A 19,883-nucleotide genomic window follows, 5' to 3' on the forward strand; every position below is an offset into this window, starting at 1 on the left:
TGAGGGTTTATTTCTGAACTCTCTATTCTGTTCCATTGGTGTATATGTCTGTCTTTCTGCTGATTTTGAGTTTGTTTTGATTACCATAGCTTTGTAATATGTTTTGAAATCAGGAACTGTGAGGCTACCAGCTTTGTTTTTCTTTCTTGATGTTTTGGCTATTAAATTCCATATGAATTTTAGGATTGTTTTTCCTGTTTCTGTAATAGATGCCGCTGAGACTTTGATAGGGATTCCATCGAATGTACAAATCATTGGGGTGGTATGGACATTTTAATAATATTAAGGTTAGGATTACATATGTTTTATATTTTTCTTTAAAAAAGTTTTATTTTGTGTTCAAGTATAATTAACATACAGTGTTATGTTGGTTTCAGTGTATAATACAATGATTCAGCAATCCTATATATTGCTTAGTGCTTATCACAAGTGTGCTCTTAAAACCCTTCACCTATTTTAGCCATCCCTCCACCCACCTTCCCTTGCAACCACCAGTTTTCTGTATATGAGTCTGTTTTTTTCTTTGTCTCCTTTTTTATTCATTTGTTTTGTTTCTTAAATTCCATATATGAGTGAATCACGTGGTATTTATCTTTCTCTGATTTCTCTCACTTAGCTTAATATCCTCTAGATCCATTCATGCTGTTGCAAGGAATAGGACTATATTTTAACAATCATGTGGAAGAACTGGTTGGCTATGAAGGCTACTTGTGCTTTGTATGCCATTGTCTTATTAAAGAAACTTACTTTACCTTCTCTCTAAGAGGAGGAGTGGGGAGATTAAGAATGGGAAGGAAGGGTTATATAGCTCCAGCCCAAGCCAAGGGTTTCAGGTCATTAGAACAAGCTAAATTAAGAGGCAAGGTAACTAGTAAGTATCTCTCTGATTTAAACCTTTGTGGAAATTATCTGATGCATCAAAGGACTGTTCTAGCAATCCTAACTCTTGTGATTGCATTGAAATTCAAGAGTAAGTATTAATAGTGAGCATTTTACTTTGAGCCCTGGCATTGTAGCTCATGATTAATTGTTATTCACGGGTTTAAAGACATTAATAGGCTAATAAAAAAGTTACCTATTAGAATGATAAAGCTGGTTCCTGCTGTCATTATTCTTAATTTATGAGTTATTTTCCTTTTGGTTCAGATTTTCTCTGCAATGGGCAATGTCTTCTTGTCCCATGAATATAATTTCTTCTTTGTAAATATATTTAGTATAGGCTTCTGACCTCCTGTTTTCTGTATTGTGCCTAGAACTTCAAGTTGTGTTCTTCCACTTGCTTTGGTGTAGTTCTTTCATATTAGAGGTTGGTGGTCTTAGGCTATCCATTCATATCTAAGTGTGAATTGTGTTGTTCTGTGTCACTGTGGGTGGGCCTTTTCTGTTGGGCTTCAGTATGGGATGATATTGTAAAGACCTGGCTCTTTCAGATACTCCTATCCATACCATAGGTCTTTTCTCCATAGCTGTTTAGTTTTTTCTTTTTTGTTGTTGTTGTTGTTGTTTAGTTTTTTCTAAAAATAATCTACCAAACTCTTTCTGGAATGGTTATGTCTTCCTACTTTTTACACCACAGCCCTGCTTTCTACTATGTTTGATGTCTAGTTTGGAGCCTCGTGTTCGGTTTTTGTCTAGAAAAAGCTAGAGTGAGGTAGGGTATGCATCAGGGGAGGGGTGTGGACTACTGACTCATTCAGACCCACCGTCCCCCCAGGCTTTCTCCCTACTTTCTTCGTACCTGATACCTGCGATTTTGGGACTTTTTGGAAGTCCTATGACTTGAGTTGGTTTTCTCCTGATTGGTGACTTCTCCTGGAGGTGTTTGCCATTCTGGCTTTTGATCACTGCCGATTCCTCCCATCCACTTGCTGTTTCTCACGGATTTGTTGCTCTCATCTTCGTTTGAGACTCTTCAGTTTTCTTTGGTCTGTGGTCTTGCCACTTAAAAAATATTTTAATTTTTTAAAGATTTTATTTATTTATTCATGAGAGACATAGAAAGGCAGAAACATAGGCAGAGGAAGAAGCAGGCTCCCTGCGGGGAGCCTGATGTGGGGCTTGATCCCAGGACCCCAGAATCACGACCTGAGCTGAAGGCAGATGCTCAAACACTGAGCCACCCAGGTGCCCCTTAAAAAAATATTTTAAGTCACCAGAATTTAAGTGGTGTTTCCAGAGGGAGCAGAAATAGACATACATGCTTGATCTGCTATATTTATTGGAGATAGCATCCTCCAGCACACCAGAACTCCAGTATCCCATCCCCACAAGAGTTTTTCCTGTTAAATCTAGATGCCACTGATACTTCCTGAACAAAAAACACTTGTTTTCAGTTATTTGCCATGTATTTGTTTCTGTGGCTGGACAACTAAATTAATACTTCTTCTTATTTCCTTATTTTGTTTTTAAAGGTTTAAAACACATAAAACTTTAAAAAGAACTATGTTTTAATCCTATTCTGTTTGGTTTACGTATTTCTTCAATACCAAAGCATTAGACTGATTATTATAGGGAAATATCTAGAGACATGCCTCTCACAGGCATATGATCTTGTGGAAGTAGTAGGATGAATGCCACTAACCATGAGGCAGGACATGGGAGCAGAGGGGGTGTGCAGCCTGGAAGGGGCGGTGGGGAAGCCTGGTGGTCAGTCAGCAGGAGCAAAGGATGAAAAAACTCTGTAGGTGAGAGAGCCCCAGGTTTTGTTCAGACAAGAATACGTTTTATCTCAGAAATCTGGGGTTTCGGGATCCCTGGGTGGCGCAGCGGGTTAGCGCCTGCCTTTGGCCCAGGGCGCGATCCTGGAGACCAGGGATCGAATCCCACATCGGGCTCTCAGTGCATGGAGCCTGCTTCTCCCTCTGCCTGTGTCTCTCTCTCTCTCTCTCTCTCTCTGATGACTATCATAAATAAATTAAAAGAAAATTTTAAGAAATCTGGGGTTTCTCCTAAAGGAATTGAAAAAATCCATCTGTAATTATTTTTTATTTATTTTATCTTTGCCTTGGCTGGGCAGGACTATCTGTTGCTTTTTCCTGCTGAGTAGAGAAGAGCATCTGGTACATAATATACACTTCATAGGTACCTGTTAACTTAATGAATGGACAAACACTTTGGGAACAAATGCTTTAAATACTCTGCTTTCGTGATACTTAGAAAAAAAAAAAACAACAACAATAACATGAGGTTTTTTTTTGTTCTGGTTTTTCCAAATTCAGATTTTCCTTGCTCCTGCTTAACTTGGAGGAATACTACTTTGAACAACATACCGCTAATCATATTCAGAACAAGGGTGGTCAGAATGAAAGGTAAGGAAGATTTTTGGATCTCTGTGAGACCTTTCGTTTGTCTGATACTTCAAATTAAATGTATGGTCATGTAGATTCCCTCCCTCTTTTGTACTGGGAATTAATGAGAAAGGAGGACTTCAAAGTTACTGTCATAACTTCAGATGTTTTCTAAAGCTGGGAAGCAGTTTGTATGAATTCCTCTAACGTGGGTGTCTCAACTCAACTGGACAGGATTGATTCATTCAGCTCTTTTTTCTTGTATCACTTTTGTACTTAATGCTCTCAATTATTTGGGTTATGGTATTATAAAGTAATAATCATAAAATACCAGAGTGGCAGAAAAACCAGTACTTTCAAAAGGAATAATTGGATTTGAACTGGAAGCAAAATCAGTTTTCTCTGTGTTGTAATAATTACTGCTTATTGCTATAAAAACAGATTCAGTTTCTTTGACCATACATTTTGAAAGCTGTGTACAAAAATGTATAGTGAAGTTTTTTGGTTTAAAAGTGCCAACTTGGGGAGTTAACTAAGATCAGAGTTGTTCCTGCAAAATTTTATCTGCTAATGATTTTCTTTGGGGATGTCCCTCAACAACTACAGGCCACAGCTTGAACATGTTTTGATGTCAGATAAACTTTTTATTTTTTATTTTTATTTTTTTTTTCAGATAAACTTTTTAATTGTTAGTGCTCTTCAGGTTTTATCTTGAAAGGACCTTTAGAGCCATGTGGTATTTGTTTAAAAAACAACCTACAGTGAAAATCACTTAGCTTTTTATTTGGGAGCTTCTGACGTGTTTGTTCCATAGCATTCAAATTAGACAGTTACTGTTCATTGAAACCAGCACCTTGCTTTCTTCTGCAATTTTGCTCATATTCTTCTCCCTAATTCTGTACCTTTGTTTTTCCTCCCAGTGCTCCTCTTCCCTATATCATAACAATGTCTTGCTTAAAGTTCAGTATATTTATTATTAAGACATAAATATAAGCTTGCAAACTGAGACCTGCTTTTGTAATTTTTAAGTTATTATTAGAGTTCAGTGGGACAACCCGTGGAAATGAATTCAGTGGTATCTCACAACATTAACCTGTTGCTCTAGGAAGGCTATTTCAAGAAGGTACCCTGGGAAATACACAAAGGGACATATGTACAAGGTTATTTATCATAACGCTACTTGTAATAGCAAAGTGCTAGAAACAGTCTAGTAGACTGATTGAATAAACAGGGCATGTCCTCACAATGGAGTACTCTGCAGCTGTTACAATGGAGTGGAGAAGTTCTGTATAGTGCTGTGGAGTGAGCCCTAATGTATATTTAGTGCAAACAGTAAGGGGAAGAATACTGTATATTGTATGCTGTCTTTCATATCATTATGAAAGGAGAAGAATAATTTTTGTTATTTTTAAAAATATTTTTTAAATTAAAATAATTTTTATTATACATTTTAATTTTTAAAAATTTATTTATTCCATGAGAGACACACACACACACACAGAGAGAGAGAGAGAGAGAGAGAGAGAGAGGCAGAGACACAGCCAGAGGGAGAAGCAGGCTCCATGCAGGAACTCCAACGTGGGACTCGATCCTGGGTCTCCAGGATCACGCCCTGGGTCAAAAGCGGCGCTAAACCACTGAGCCACCCAGTCTGCCCATTATACATTTTAAAAAGCATAAACTAAAACCTAACGAGAATGATCATCTACACAGAAGAAGGAGCAATGAGGGTATGATATAAAATGGCAATTAGACTTCTCTGAATATCCCTTATTTTATAGCTTTGTTTTTGGAACTGTAGAAATATTTTACATATACTTTAATATAGAATTAAATTTCAGAATAAACACTGAACCTTAAAACTCAAAAAGAAAATGAAACAAATTAACTTAACTATATATGTAAGTTAGAGGGTTAACCACAGAGAAGAATTATTTTAATCAGCTTCACAGCATAGTAATTTTTGTCTCTGATGTGGTATAGCCACAGTAGAAAAAGAATCACAAAAAATGATGTAAATGTTTTAGTAGTAATATTGCTGTAATTTTTGATATTATTATTTTGAAACTGTGGTTTAGTCACACGTGCACATAGATTTATATAGTTAGAGGGAGCAAATGAGTATGTGTTGAGGCCAAAACCAAGACTTGCAGGATGAAAGATACAAATCTAACAGTAAAGGAGTTAAATTCAAAGCCTAATCTTACATTAGAATTGGGAATGTTTATACGGATGTATATACTTTCCTTTTAGAAGAAAGTATTTTCTAGCACTCCCCTCTGAAAAGGCCTAGAAACAACCCTATAGCAATGATCCCCCAGATTATGCTGTCTAAATACTGTGTCCCACTAACAGGAATGAAGGCTTTGTGAGAAGTGGCTGAGTCTAAGTCTGGGGCAGGAAGGGTACGAGATGAACCTGGGAGATCTTGTCCTGCTGGCAGTAAGGGAGGTACCAGAAATCTGTACATTCAATTAAAAGGACATAAGGGCCAACTTGAAGAATTGGGCAACAAATGGCACAAACTACACATCAAAAGAGAATAATGCCTGCAGTGGTGGGAGATGTATCAGAATTGTTAAAACCCACAAGTTCATAAGATACGTATGTTACCTGGCAGGGATCCTAGGACACCAACTCACTTTTCTGAAACTTGATCAATAAAAGTAAAGAATCTAGCATTTTTTCTGCTTTCTTTGTACAGATTGTACTCAGGGTAACCAAATCATAGATAAGTACTGGAAAGTTGTTCTTTGTGGATGAATTCTAGGTAATAAACCCAGGAGTCATAAAAATTTCAGCCCCTAATGAATAATGGGATCAGGTTGGCAAACTCTTGCCCTGAGGTTAAAATCTGGCCTGTCACTAATCTTTAATTACACTGCTGTTCTTTTAGTTAATGCTTTAGCATCTACTTTCTAGTTAAAAGTTGTATTATGATTTTTTGTGACTTTATGTTCATAGATAATAATCCTTTATATTTTGATTCCTAGGAAAATCAGAGGCTCCTTAAAAATATGTTCAAAATCAGTTATTTTTGAACCAGATGCCATATCTCAGCCCATCATTAAGGTAAGTGCATCCTAAATATGAACAGAGACATTCCTACTGTTTGTGTATATGTTACCCTTGCATATTTTTGTAATATTTCCCTCTCAATTTTATCCAGATTCCTTTGAGAGATTGTATAAAAATAGGAAAACATGGAGAAAATGGATCCAACAGACACTTTGCAAAGTATGTCATTGTCACTAAGTGTTTAATTTTACCTCTACCAAAAAATTATAATTTTTTAATGACTTTTGTCTGCATTGTAGGACAAAATCCGGGGAGATCTCACTCATTTTCAGTCAGGTAAGCATCACACAGTAATTATTTTTTACTAACCTGAATGAACATACATATGCACACTTTTTCTTTTTTTAGAACGGTAAAATTATTTGTAGAAATCTCAGATGAAGACTGTTGGAATAGATGTGTACATGTTTTTAAAACTGAACCATTAAGAACTATATGTCTTAAAAGCTGTGGTCCCTCATGAGATCCTTAATGTTTATAAAGTTGTGTGATACCACAGGCCTGTGGTTTCATCCTTGGGAATCCTGACAATCCCCCAGTCATGTGGGGGTTCAGCCAAAAGCCCTGCAGTCCCTCCTGCAGCCTCCTGGCCAATTAGAAGGTTGGGAGACAGGCCGCACAGCATTGAGGTGGATTTCAGGGTGACTCATGGTGCAGCCAAGGCACCAACTCAGGACATGCCGTCTTGTACAGTTATGAGGCTTGGGGTCCTGACCTTTTTCATCCTAAATTTATTCTGCACACATTTATGTACCTAGTACTGTGCTTAATATTGGCAACACAGAAAAATTAAAACACAGCTTTTCTCCAATCATACATTTAGTTCATCTATAGATTTTTTTTTTTAACTTATAAATAAGAAGGGAGTACAGGGCCTCTCCCACTTGCTTTTTGCTCTGGTTTTTACCTTTTTTCATTGCTAAAATGAGAGGGTTCAAGATCATGTTGTCCCAGATATATGCAGAGCTCTAGTTTCATGACACATTCAAAGGAACATCCTTCCTTGGTCAAGTAAATGTAGGAAAAGCTGTGAGGAGCAAAGACACAGCTTTCTTTCCTTCAGGACTCGACCCAAAGCCTTAGCACACGGAAATGCCTCAAAGGTCTCAAGAGGCGATGGTTGGGAGCAGAGGGTGTTCCCAGTGATATTTGGATCACTTGCCTCTTCTGTTCATGGAACACTTTTCAATTACATTGAAGAGTATTTTATGAAAGCTAGGAGATACCAGCTTAGGTACTTTTCTGTGTCTGCCTTCCATGCGTTGATGAATCTTAAGGAAGAAAACATTTCACAGCCTATTTTTTGACCTTATGTTGTTTTAACTGGCATATGTGCAAAGGGTTGTAGCCATCTTACTCTGGATCGTAGGGGACACCATTATTAATTCTGGCCTGCACCTGTGCTCTCATTATCTCTGAAGTATCATTCTGCATCATGGCCTTATGCTAGAAAGTCCATATTTTGAAAGGAAGAGGTATTTTTTCAGTCAGAAGTGTGGTTTCCATTATAAAAATAATCTATTTTAGGGATCCCTGGGTGGCACAGCGGTTTGGCGCCTGCCTTTGGCCCAGGGCGTGATCCTGGAGACCCGGGATCGAATCCCACGTCGGGCTCCCGGTGCATGGAGCCTGCTTCTCCCTCTGCCTGTGTCTCTGCCTCTCTCTCTGTCTGTGTGTGACTATCATTAAAAATAATAATAATAATAATCCATTTTAGTATATTTATTTATTAGAACTTATTAGAAGAGGCCTCATGTCAGGTAAACTCAGAATCAGCTTAACATCCTGGGGTGACTAGCCAGCAGTTAGTTACTCTTTCTTTCTAGAATTATTTTGAGCTTCCTGGATTAAGTATACAACCAAAAATACTCAACTTTTGTGGGTTTTGATTTCCTTAAGTGGTCACACTGTTTCAGAAATATGTTAGGGTCCTTTAGGCTTTAGAGAGTTTTGCTTCCAGATTTTCTTTTGTAGAATAAAAAGAGGTGTATGTGTGTAAATTATAGTTTGTATTCATGCATTTATATATTCAGTAAGTATATTCAAGGCTATGAAGATACAGGGAAGAATAAAATATCCCAAGCCCCTCTCCCCATGGACTTTACCTTGAGATTAGGGCAACAGACAATAAGCAGACGTCTTCTATAATGAAGGAAATGCATACAGGATGTAAGGGTAGAGAATGATGAGGAGGGCATGTGCTGCTGTAGGCAGAATGGCCGCCGGGGGCACTTCCCCAAGTAGGTATGTGTGAAGGCACACCACTCCGAAGGCCTGAGGGAATTAGCCAGGCTGGATCCTGAGCAGTGGAGGCCCTGAGAGGCAATAGCCTGGCTGGTGGCAGGCCCGGTGAGGGTGAATGTGCCTGAGGGAAGGGACGAAGGGCAGCTGGGAAGGTTGGTTGAAGTAGTGTCAGGGTCTGGGTCATGGAGGGTCCTCGGGCCACAGTAGGGAGTCCCAATAAAGCACAAAAGAGAACCCCCACCCCCAGAGAGCTGAAAAGAGGAGGGGTACGATCTGATTTGTATGTATTTGTGAATCTCTTGGAGGCAGATAGAGAATATGCTGTGAGGAGGGGTATGATCTGATTTGTATGTATTTGTGAATCTCTTGGAGGCAGATAGAGAATATGCTGTAGAGGGCATGAGCAGCAGCAAGGAGAGCCTTTAGGGGTACTGAGAACCTAGAGGTTTCAGACCAGGATGGTAGCAATGGGAGGGTGAGAGGTGGTCAGTGTTTGGATATATCCTGAATAAAAACCTGATGGATGTGCTGATGGGCTAGCTGCAGGGTTCAAAGGGAAACAGGAATGACTCCAACAGGGTGAGCAGCAGTGGCTTTATTGCTGTAAAGAAGCCTGGGGAAGAGCAGGCTTTGTTTAGAATGTGGCCTCCTGGAGGCTGATGGGCATTTGGGAGCATTGCTCTGGGCTTCAGGGAGGAGGTCAAGGCAAGAAAGATAAACTGGGTGAAGGCTTGGGGCTGAGTGTACACAGAGAGGTCTGAGGACTCTACTAGGGGGAGGTTGGAAAGAGAGAGGGTCCAAAGGAAGGCAGAAGGAGTAGTGGGTGAGGCAGCAGAGGGCCAGGAGCTGATGGTTGGAAGCCAACTGGAAAGCTGCTTCGTGAAGAACCATCAGCTCTGTCATGTACTCTGAGAAACAGAATGGAGGATGTCCTTAGAATAGACTCTTGGGTTTGGTGACATGGAGGTTCCTCTGAACCTTTTATGACCTTCTCAGGAGGGGATTCCATAACACAGTGCAGCTGAAAACCTGTCCTGAACCCAAGAGAAAGTACAGTCAGCTCTTGCAAAGAGTTTTGCCACACAAAGGAATAGAAATGACAAAAGGAGGATATAAGACCAAGGGAGGGTTTTTATCTATGGTTTGTCTCAAATGGGAGAAAGTGCAGGAAGCATGTTACTGCAGAAGCTTTTGAACAGCCTAGTCAAGTGACTGGCTCTGATGGCCCAGGCAGGTCTTTCATCAAAACAGGAGGGAAAGCAGGGCGAAGGGTTCTTGCTCCATGTTGACGGCTCTAGGGGGCACAGGGGGCAGTGGCGTTGCTTGTTGGACATGGTTACTAATACATAGTGTCAGCAGGTGGCCATGAAGCACCATGTGCCCAGATCACCTCGAGAAGAGGAATTTCTTTATATAAAAAAATGTAGGGGCACCTGGGTAGCTCAATGGTTGAGCATCTGCCCTGTGATCCTGGGGTCGGGGGATTGAATCCCGCATTGTGATTCCTGTTGGGAGCCTGCTTCTTCCTCTGCCTATATCTCTGCCTCTCTTTGTGTGTCTCTCATGAATAAATAAATAAAATCTTTTTTAAAAAGTATTTCATACGACAGTTTGTTTTACCCATTTCTTACAAAATTTGCACTTAAATTAGCTAGCTTCCTTCACTGGTGTACTTGGTTACCTGGTACAAGTACTGGCATTCATAAAACATCCTAAGTATTTTATTTACCCAGTAATGGTTGCTACCTTGTTGCCTTGATGAATCTCTCTCTCTTTTTTTAAGATTTTATTTATTTATTCATGAGAGAGACACAGAGAGAAAGGCAGAGACACAGGTAGAGGGAGAAGCAGGTTGCATGCAGGGACCCCGACATGGGACTCAATCCCGGGTCCCCAGGATCAGGCCCCAGGCCGAAGGCAGGCGCTAAACCACTGAGCCACTGGGCTGCCCCTTGATGAATCTCTTTTTAATGTAGTGTTTGTCATTCTAACATTGGAACTTTAAAGTCATACTAATATTAATGCAAGTGCTTTTGGAAATAGAGATTATGTAACAGTGATCTAAATTTGATTCATAATATCCTAATTTATAGCAACTCATTACTATGAAAATTTTTATTTTACAAGTATCAATTTGTCTTTCTCAGGTGTATTTCATTAAAGAACACAACATTGTTGCACCATATAAAATAGAAAGGGTAAGTACCACTTTTCATTTATTCCTAGCAATTCATATCGTTTTTTAAGCAATAAAATTCTGTGACTTTATTCATAGCATCTTTAATCAAACATACTAATAATGAGTATAGTATTTTAAAGCTTGTTACCAGCAGTTAGAACAAAATTACCCAAGGGAACCAGACTTTAGTCCAAGACATTTCAATTAACTTTTTGGCCTAAAAACAAATGTGTCTAATGGGGGAAAAACTTAAATTATTAGATGAGAAATTGAAATCAGAATATGTATCATTTGTAAGATTATTTGCTGGATATTACTGAGAATATAGTTTTTAAAATGTTGAGAAATATTTATAGGTTATAAAATACTCTTGAGAGCTCAGTTATAATTTGTAAATTGTCTTAATTGGGAGAAGCTGTGAGTAGGTTTGACTGCCATGTTTGGTTTTCCAGGACCTGTCACATAAGCATAAATGTTACATTTAACCATACTATGCTTTATTGAATTCTTTTGCTTCAGCTTAATATATATCAAAGGGATAACTTTTACCAAAAAAGAGTCTTTATAGGACCTACATCAGGCTATAGGACCTACATCAGTGCCCTATATAGGGACACCTCTGTAAATGAGGAAGAGCCTCACAGGCTGAATCTCTGTCTCTGCAGCTTCTCAGCCAGCACTTAGGGAACATGTGGGTTAGTTACATGCTGTGGCCTTGGGGGTTTATGCACAAGAAACACTTACATGTGCTAGTCAGAAACTGTAAATATGAGATTTAATTACTCCCAGGTGGTGCTGTTGGCATTTGGGGAAGGATAGTTCTTAATTTTGTGGGGCCATCCTTTACAGTGCAGCCTGCTCCCAGCCACTAAACACCCCCTCTTCACCATTACCCCTACTGTTGGATAGTATCTCCTACATTGACGGAAGCCTCATGGGGGTGGTGGATTACCCACCCACCCCCAAGTTGAGAACCACCGCCAGGGGGGATTGGGGCTCTCCCTCCTAAGGCCCTCCTCATATCCACTTGAAGTGCCAAGCTCTTCTTGGCTCTTTGAAAATTTCTGTAAAAGGAGATTAGGGAGGTTGTCTGAAGCAAAGAAAAGCTCTTTTGTTCCAGTGGGAATTAGAACACCCAAGGATTTTCAGATTTCAGAAAGAGGGCGATGGTGACACCGATGGTGACCATGAGAGATGGCAGACTAGGAGGCCCTTGCTCCTCTCATGAAGACACTGATTCAGTCGACAGTACATGGATGATGCCTTTTGCAACAAACCTGGAAACCAACTGAGAGACCCTGCTCCCCAGGTTAGCATGAACTCAGCCTCATTGAAGCTGATAGGGGCATTTGCAATAGCCTTTCACTGTAGGCCCTCCCGCAACACGGTACCACATGATGGGAGAGAACTCCCAGCTCCCAACTTCTCCCCGGAGGGAAAGACAAGACTGGACCATGTGTCCAGTGTTCTGTTGGGGTGGTTGCCCAAGGGACTGGCTTCTGTCTTGCCTGTCTTGGAGTGGGGACAGGACCTGGCATATGCCCTAGATGCCTGGGGCCACTGAAAATAAGAGCTGGACATCAGGCTGTTGCTCCAGGGGACCCGTGGTCTAGCAGACAGAGGACAGCACAGGACTCTCCTGGCAGACTCTCCCTCAGGACAAAGAGAAGAGGAGAGCATGTGACACATCCCATTAACCTTCACAATATGTAGTCACCCATCTTCCCAGCACCAAAATATTTGAAGCGTACATTGACAGAATTGGAAGGAGAAATTGACAGCAACCTAATAATAATAGGAGACCTCAATGCCCCAATTTAATTAATGGATAGAACATCCGTACAGAAGGTCATTTAGGAAACAGAGGATCTAAACAACACTGTAGACCAGATGGACCTAAGGAACGCATAGAGAACACTCTACCTAACAGCACAGAATCCACACTCTTCTCAAGTGTGCATGGAACATTCTCTAGGACATCAAATGTTAGGTCAAAAAATGAATCAAAACAAATTCAAGAAGATTGAAATCCTACCAAACATCCCTTCTGACCACCATGGAATAAAACTAGAAATACATGGCGGAATGAATATTCACAGCTGTGTGGAAGTCGGACAACGCCCTTAAACAACCAGTGGGTCAAAGAAGAAATAAAAAGGGAAATTAAAGAATATCTTGAAACAAAATCGAAACCAGAACACACCTAAACTGAGAGATGCCACAAATGTACATACTAAGGGGAAGTTTGTAGTGATATGTGCCTACATTAAGGAAAAGAAACTTCTCAGATTTAGAAACCCAACTATACACCTCAAGAAACTAGAGCAAGAACTGCAAACTGAGCCCAAGTTAGCAGAAGGGAAGAAATAATAAATGTAGCAGTAAATCTGACAGTGTCTGCTCACCTGGAGCTCACCTTCCAGGGTGGGGTGCAGGCAGACATGCACGGGTCAACCGGGGGGGGGGGGTGCAGGTGTTCTTAAAGGAATACAGCTTGACATTGACATGCCGCTTCTCTTTGATTTGATTTGTTTCCCTTTTTTGTCAGGGCAAAATGGAGTATGTCTTTGAATTGGATGTTTCAGGGAAAGTGGAAGATGTGGTGGAGACGTTGCTTCAGGTAAGCCAGCACCGTGCTCAGGCATTCATCGGGCAGAAAATTCAAAGCAAACTTCAGCATAACATTTAAAAAAAAAATCATATTTACACATCTCACTGAAACTATAATTTCTTTTATAAATATGAAGCAGTTTACTTGAATATGTTGAATTTGAAAACTGTATATTGGGAAGAAGTCATAGATTTATGAGAAGTGATCTTAACCGTTACCAAGTAACAGAATGATTGCTGTGTTTCATTTCTAGTTCTAAGGAAATACCTATATGTTTTAGAGAAAAAAATAAATTCTTGTATATTTGCAATATTTTAGCTTCACAGAGCATCCTGCCTCGACAAACTAGGAGACCAGACTGCTATGGTAAGAGTTTCTAAAGGTCTATGTCTTTCTTGTGAATTAAATCGTACTGATGGTTTTCTCATAAATACTTTTACATGGTTCTGTTTTCATAGATAACAGCTATTTTGCAGTCACGTTTGGCTAGGACATCATTTGACAAAAACAGGTAAGTTAATGATTTCATTCCCTGAGTCTTTTTTGTTTTTTCTAAAGATATATTTATGTATTTGAAAGAGAGAGAAAAAGAGTGCATGTGAGTATGGCGGGGCGGGGGTGGAAGTGGGGAGAGAGTCTTAAGCAGACTCACCACTGAGCCCGAGATCATGACCTGAACCCAAATCAAGAGTCAGATGCTTAACCAACTGAGCTCCTGAGGCACCCCTCACTCCCTCACACCCCTAAAAGGAGTGGATGTCTTCCACCTGGAGGCCTCCTCCTGCTTGTCCTGAACCACCCGCATTACCATCTGTGTCACCCTGACCTGCACGTTGTGGCTTCTCTATCCTGAGTATGGCCAGTGTGCCAGGCCCATTGACCAGTGTTCTCTAGGATCTTTCTAGTCTGTCACCATCCTTTCCCACTGTCGTTGAGGCCACCATCACCTTCACTTGGAACACTGTGACAGCTGTTAGCTTGCCCACCGGACCCCTGTCTTCCCTTCTCCTGTCCTGTTTTCCCTACTGTCCTGAGTGTACTTTGAAAATGCAAGTTTTCTAAAGTACTTGCTTAATTATGTCACTTGTCTGTTTAAAGCTCTTCAAGATCTCCCATTCCCTTCAGGATAGTCTTAACCCTCCATGGCTTAGGTTCCAGCCCTGTGCACAACCCTGGTCGCTGGTGACGTGACTTAATTCTGTGTGCTTGCTATCCACATTTATGTGGATCCCGCACATGTCCCAGGGTCTCTTCCCTGCGACCTTTGTACGCTTGCCTCTGCTTAGAGTGCTCAGCCTCCTTCCTCTTTTGCACCAGGCTGACTCTTACTTGATTTCAGCTTAGCTGTCAGTTGTTATGGAAAGTCTTTCCTGACCCTTGCTAAGGTACCTTGCTAAGGTGTCCTGCAGGGGCCAGGAGACACATTCCTACTGGTCCAGTGTTTTTTTTTCATTGATTTTCTTGGCTTTTCTAAGTATATGATATCTCATGCAAATAATTATGCTTTTATATGAATCCATTCTCTTATTTCTTTCTTGCCTTCTACGAAGTAGATTTGCATCTCATCTGTATCACCACTGTAGCAGTCACATAGCTTTATATGAAGTAGCTTGTGGTATCTGCAAGTTCAGGGCCTCCCATCTTATTTTCCTTTTTAATTTATGTCATCATTGTTCTTGGCCTTATGCCACACTTTGTATAAATTTAGAAACTGCTTGTTGAGTTCCAGAAAAGAAAGCTCCCCGAGATTTTGATTGTGATTGCAATGAATCACCCATTTATGTAGGCCTTCTGTAATGTCTTCCTTAAGGTTTTTTTTCCATAAAGGTCTTTCCTCTCTTATGTTAGATTTATCCCAAGTACTTCATATTTTTTGATGGTGTTGTAAATGGTGTCCTAAAAAACTCACTTTCTATTTATTATTGATATATAGAACACAGCGGGTTTTTGTGTATTCATTTTGTTGTCAGCAACCCTGCTAAACTTTCTGATCAGTTCCATTGACTTTATTTATAAACTCTGTAACGTGGACAAAATCTTATGGACAAATTATTGCAGGGCCTATTCACTATAAATATATATATTTTTTTAGATTCTTATTTTAGATTTCTGCATTTGTAATCACTACAGCTTAAGGACAACGTAGAAAGTATTGGTTGAGTAGATTCATTTATGGATTATGATGTGCTAGGCTTTTGCTAGAAGATTATGTTTATATATGAGATTAGTTTGTAATATTCTGTTTTATTGTGATCGTTGTGAGATTTGTGACCCTTCACTTCATTTGGAAGTGTTGAAGAACTTGCCAGTAAAGCCATCTGGCCAGTAATGTTTCTGTGTTTATATTTGATTGCTGCTTTTTCTGTTTCACCTACATAGCATTAATTTTCTTTCTATTTTAATACTTGCAGGATATGCTAAGTAAATGGATTGCTGAGGGGAAGAATAGCTTCCAGTTTAGCAAGGAAAAGGAATAAGAATAATTAGTTTCTCTTGACCTACTTAGAATGCATAATTCTTCTGAGTAGTGATTTTCTCAATCCTGGATTTCAGTGTGACATTAATTTAAAAAATGGCTCACTCTGGAAGTCTTAATTTAATCCAGTCTCTAAAATGTTAGGCTGAAGAATCTGGGGAAGAAACTTGCAGTAGAAGATAAGATACTCTGGTGTTGTATACATCCTCTCAAAGAAAAAAAGGAAACTTTTGCCAAAGTGAGCTTTCATCATAGTTCTGAGAAGATACTTTCTTATTGAAGAAATGAGGTGATAACTATATTTATTTTTCCCTACTGTTCATTTAGAAAATTTTCACATCCTCACAAGTTGGAGGAATAACATGAACACAGATACCCGACAAGTCACCAGGTGTTCGTTTGTGAACATTTTGTCAGATTTGCTTTACTTCTCACATGGTCTGTGAGCGCATGTGTGTGCGCATGTATATGTAGTGTGTGTATGTCTGATATATATGTGTTATATGTGTCTATACATATAGGTCATGTGTACGTGTATGTACATTTGCATTGTGTATAAAATACATACTTTTTGCAGAATCACTTGAAATTACATTGCAAGACATCATGACACTTCACCCATAACTACTTCAACATGTGTCTCTTCAAAGGGTATCCTCTGGCACTCATCCATACTATGACAATACCCAAATAACGATAATTCTCTAACGTCATGTAATTTATAGTTTCATATTCAAGTTTCCCCCATTTGTACCCCAAAATATCCCCCTTTACTTGAGGCTAATTTTAGATCTAAAGAAAAGGTGTAAAGATGGTAAAGATAAGGTAAAGATAAGTAAAGGCGTAAAGATACACAGAGGTCTTTTACACCTTACCCTCTTTTCCCCCAGTGTTATATGTTCAGTCTGTCCATGTGGCCATATTTGATCGAATGGATTCCTAGATTGGTGATTTTTAAAAAAATATTTTATCTATTTATTTGAGAGAGAGGGTGAGATAGACTAGAGGGAGAGGGAGAAACAGACTCCCTGCTGATCAGAAAGCCTGGTATGGGGCTCGATCCCAGGACCCTGAGATCAGGACCTGAGCTGTGGCAGATGCCCAACCAACTGAACCACCCAGGTATCCCGATTGGTGACTTTTGATGCTATTCAAGTTTTGTTTTCCAGTTATTTGTTACTGGTATATACATTGTTGTTGTTTAGTTTTGTTTTTATATTCACCTTGTATTCTGTGACATTTCCAGATTTACCCATTAGTCCTGGTGGGTTGTTTATAGATTGCATAGCGTTTTCTGTATACATAATTGTTTAATCTGTGAATAATGACAGTTTCACAGAAATCCTTATGGCTTTTATTTCTATGCCTTGCCTCGTTGTACTGTTTAATAGATGTGGCAGGAGCACATTCTTGCCTTGTTCTTGATCTTACAGGAACAGGGTTTGTTTCACAACTAAAGAATGAGGCTAGCTGTAGGTGTTTCTTGGATGCCCTTTATCAGAATGAAGAAGCTCCATTTTATTCTGGTTTGCTGAGAGTATTTTCAATAATAGGTTTAGAGTTTTGTTAAATATTTTTTTCTGTACTTACTGAAATGATCATATCTTTTCTACTTTATTCTGTTAATATTGTGAATTACATTGATTGATTTTTGTCAGTCTTAAGCCAGCCTTTTTCATGGGCTAAATCCAACTTGCTCATGATGTATTCTTTTTGTATAATTTGTTATTACTGGATTTGCTTTGCCTGTGTTCTGTAAAGGATTTTTACATCTGTGTTCATGAGGGATATTGCTCTGTAAATCTTTAATGTATTTGTCAGAATTTGCTATCAGAGTTATGTCTGCATCATCAAATCAGTGTAGCAATGTTCCTTTATTCTCTGTTTTCCGAAAGAGTGTGTGCTGGATTGTATTTCTTCTTTTTTTTTTTTTTTTTTTTTAATTTTTTTTTGGATTGTATTTCTTCCTAAAAATTTTAATCAAATTTATTGGTAAAGTCCTATAGGCCTGAGTGTTCTTATTTATTTTACTTACTATGAGACTGTGTTGGTTTTGTTTCTTGTGCCTGTTTTGGTAAGTTGTGGTTTTCAAAAAAAAGTGTCCACTTCATACCAGGCTTATTGGTATGAAGCTGTTAAAGTCCTTTTAATGTCAGTAGGATCTATAGTGATGGTCCCTCTTTCATTCCTTATACCACGGCTTTGTATTTTCTCTTTTTTTTTTTCTTTGTCAGTTTTGCCAGGGATTTGCCAATTTTATTATTTTCAAAGAACCAACTTTTGGCTTTATTGATTTTTCTCTACTTTTCCATTTTATATAAAAATGATTTGCCCTCTTATGATTCCTTCCTTTGGCTTAGTTTGGGTTTAATTGTTCTTTTTCTAACATGTTGCAAAGATTAGAACACTAACTTTAGACCTTCTTGTAACATAATTGGTACTTAAATGTAACTTGACCTCTAAGCACTGCTTCAGCTGCATCCCACACATTTTGATATGTCTTCACTGTCATTACTGTAAAAATATTTTGTGATTTCCTGTGTTATTTCTTCTTTGACTCGTGGGTTATTTAGAAGTGTGTTATTTAACTTCTGCATATATGGGGATTTTACTATTACTTTGTCATTATGGATTTTTAATTAAATACCATCTTGGTTCAGAAAATATATTCTATATGATTTCAGTATTTTGCTACTGTTGAGATTGGTTCTGGGCTCAGCATATGGTCTGTCATGGTGAATGCATCCTCTGTCCCTGAAAGGAATGTGTACCTGAAGTTACTGAATATTGTCATTCAGGTCCATCTGGTTGAGGTTGTTCAGATCATCTATACTTTGTTGGGGTTTTTTGTCAATTTGTTCTATCAGTTACTGAGAGAAAGATGTTAAAATTGCCAGTAATGATTGTGAAATTATTCCCATTTTTGTCAAATTTATGCCTTGTGTATTCTGAAGCTGTATTGTTAGGTTCACAAACATTAATATGTGTGATGTCTCCTTGATGGGTTGAACACTTCATCATTATGAAATATCCCTCCTTTTCCATTTGTCTTGAAGTCAGCTTTGTCCTCTTTTAATCTAGTCATACCAGTTTTTCATGTGGTATGATTGCATGGTATATCTTTTTCTATCCCTCTACTTTTAACCTGTGTCCTTATTTCTGAAAAACACACACTTTATATAGTTGAGTCTTGCTTTTTATAGTCTGACAACCTCCCTTTTTAATGAGAATGTTTAATTCATTTTTTTGAATTTACTTTTTAGAGAGAAAGCTCCTTCTCTTCACACATGTTGCTCCTCTTCTGGATCTTTAGCATATCTCTTATCTTGAAGTCTCCCTCCAGTGGGTCCCACCTTGAGTCATCTTCTGTTGAATCTTTTCTCTCTTGAGCATGGGTCATATTTCCTTGTTGCTTTGTAAGGTTCTTGTAATTTTCTGTTGCATGCTGGGTACCATGTGTTCAAAGGAACCTTAGAGACCTAACTGAATGCTGCTTTATGTTACCTCCAGAAGTGGTTGCTTGCGCCCACCCCTCTGTCCCCGATCTTGTCCTGGGGGCTCTGGCAGCACCATCTATGATCTAGTGGGGTCAGGGCTTTGTGGCAGCCATGGTTATGTCCCTGTCTCTGCCACCCACTGTTCTTTGGGGGGAGGGATCAGGACTTTCTTCCAGTGGAGCTTGGGATCTGAGCACTCTAATGACCCTGGAAATAATCTTTGCACCTTCCAGCTGAGCCACTAGCTTTCTGAACCCTGGAAGATTTCCCTCTGCTCTCCACCCAGCTGGCAGCATTTTCGCCCCTCTGCTCTCCAGTCCCGACTCTGCTTTCTGCTTCCGTCTAGACCCCTCTCCATCTTGCAGTCCTCCTTATCTGTGACAGGTGGCTCTTCTTCCTGCCACCCAACACCCAATCGTGGCTCTCTTCATTTAGGTTTCTTTGCATCTTGAGCTTTCTGATGGCTTTTAAAAAGGCTTGTGTAGCTCTTCTAGCTGGTGTGTGTGGTTAG

At 39.3% G+C, this 19,883-nt stretch overlaps 1 protein-coding gene across 5 annotated transcripts in view; it reads left to right on the top strand.

Moving 5' to 3' along the window:
• The window catches only part of NSMAF (neutral sphingomyelinase activation associated factor), a 57,116-nt gene that overhangs the window by 13,594 nt on the left and 23,639 nt on the right, over positions 1-19,883 (top strand). For 4 of the 5 annotated variants that reach the window (XR_013367393.1, XM_077876864.1, XM_077876865.1 and 1 more), the window contains exons 2-9: positions 3,219-3,308; positions 6,281-6,359; positions 6,457-6,524; positions 6,605-6,641; positions 10,757-10,807; positions 13,337-13,408; positions 13,718-13,765; positions 13,858-13,910. Coding sequence is in view for 4 of the 5 variants with exons in the window: in XM_077876864.1 (XP_077732990.1) it covers positions 3,219-3,308; positions 6,281-6,359; positions 6,457-6,524; positions 6,605-6,641; positions 10,757-10,807; positions 13,337-13,408; positions 13,718-13,765; positions 13,858-13,910 (498 nt within the window). In the remaining variant the exon portion in view is untranslated. Of the gene's footprint in view, positions 1-3,218; positions 3,309-6,280; positions 6,360-6,456; positions 6,525-6,604; positions 6,642-10,756; positions 10,808-11,958; positions 12,098-13,336; positions 13,409-13,717; positions 13,766-13,857; positions 13,911-19,883 lie in introns of those variants that run through there. The other variant, XM_077876866.1, reaches the window with a different exon arrangement.

This window comes from Canis aureus, chromosome 28, assembly GCF_053574225.1.
Source record: "Canis aureus isolate CA01 chromosome 28, VMU_Caureus_v.1.0, whole genome shotgun sequence".
NCBI classification, from domain to species: Eukaryota; Metazoa; Chordata; class Mammalia; order Carnivora; family Canidae; genus Canis; species Canis aureus.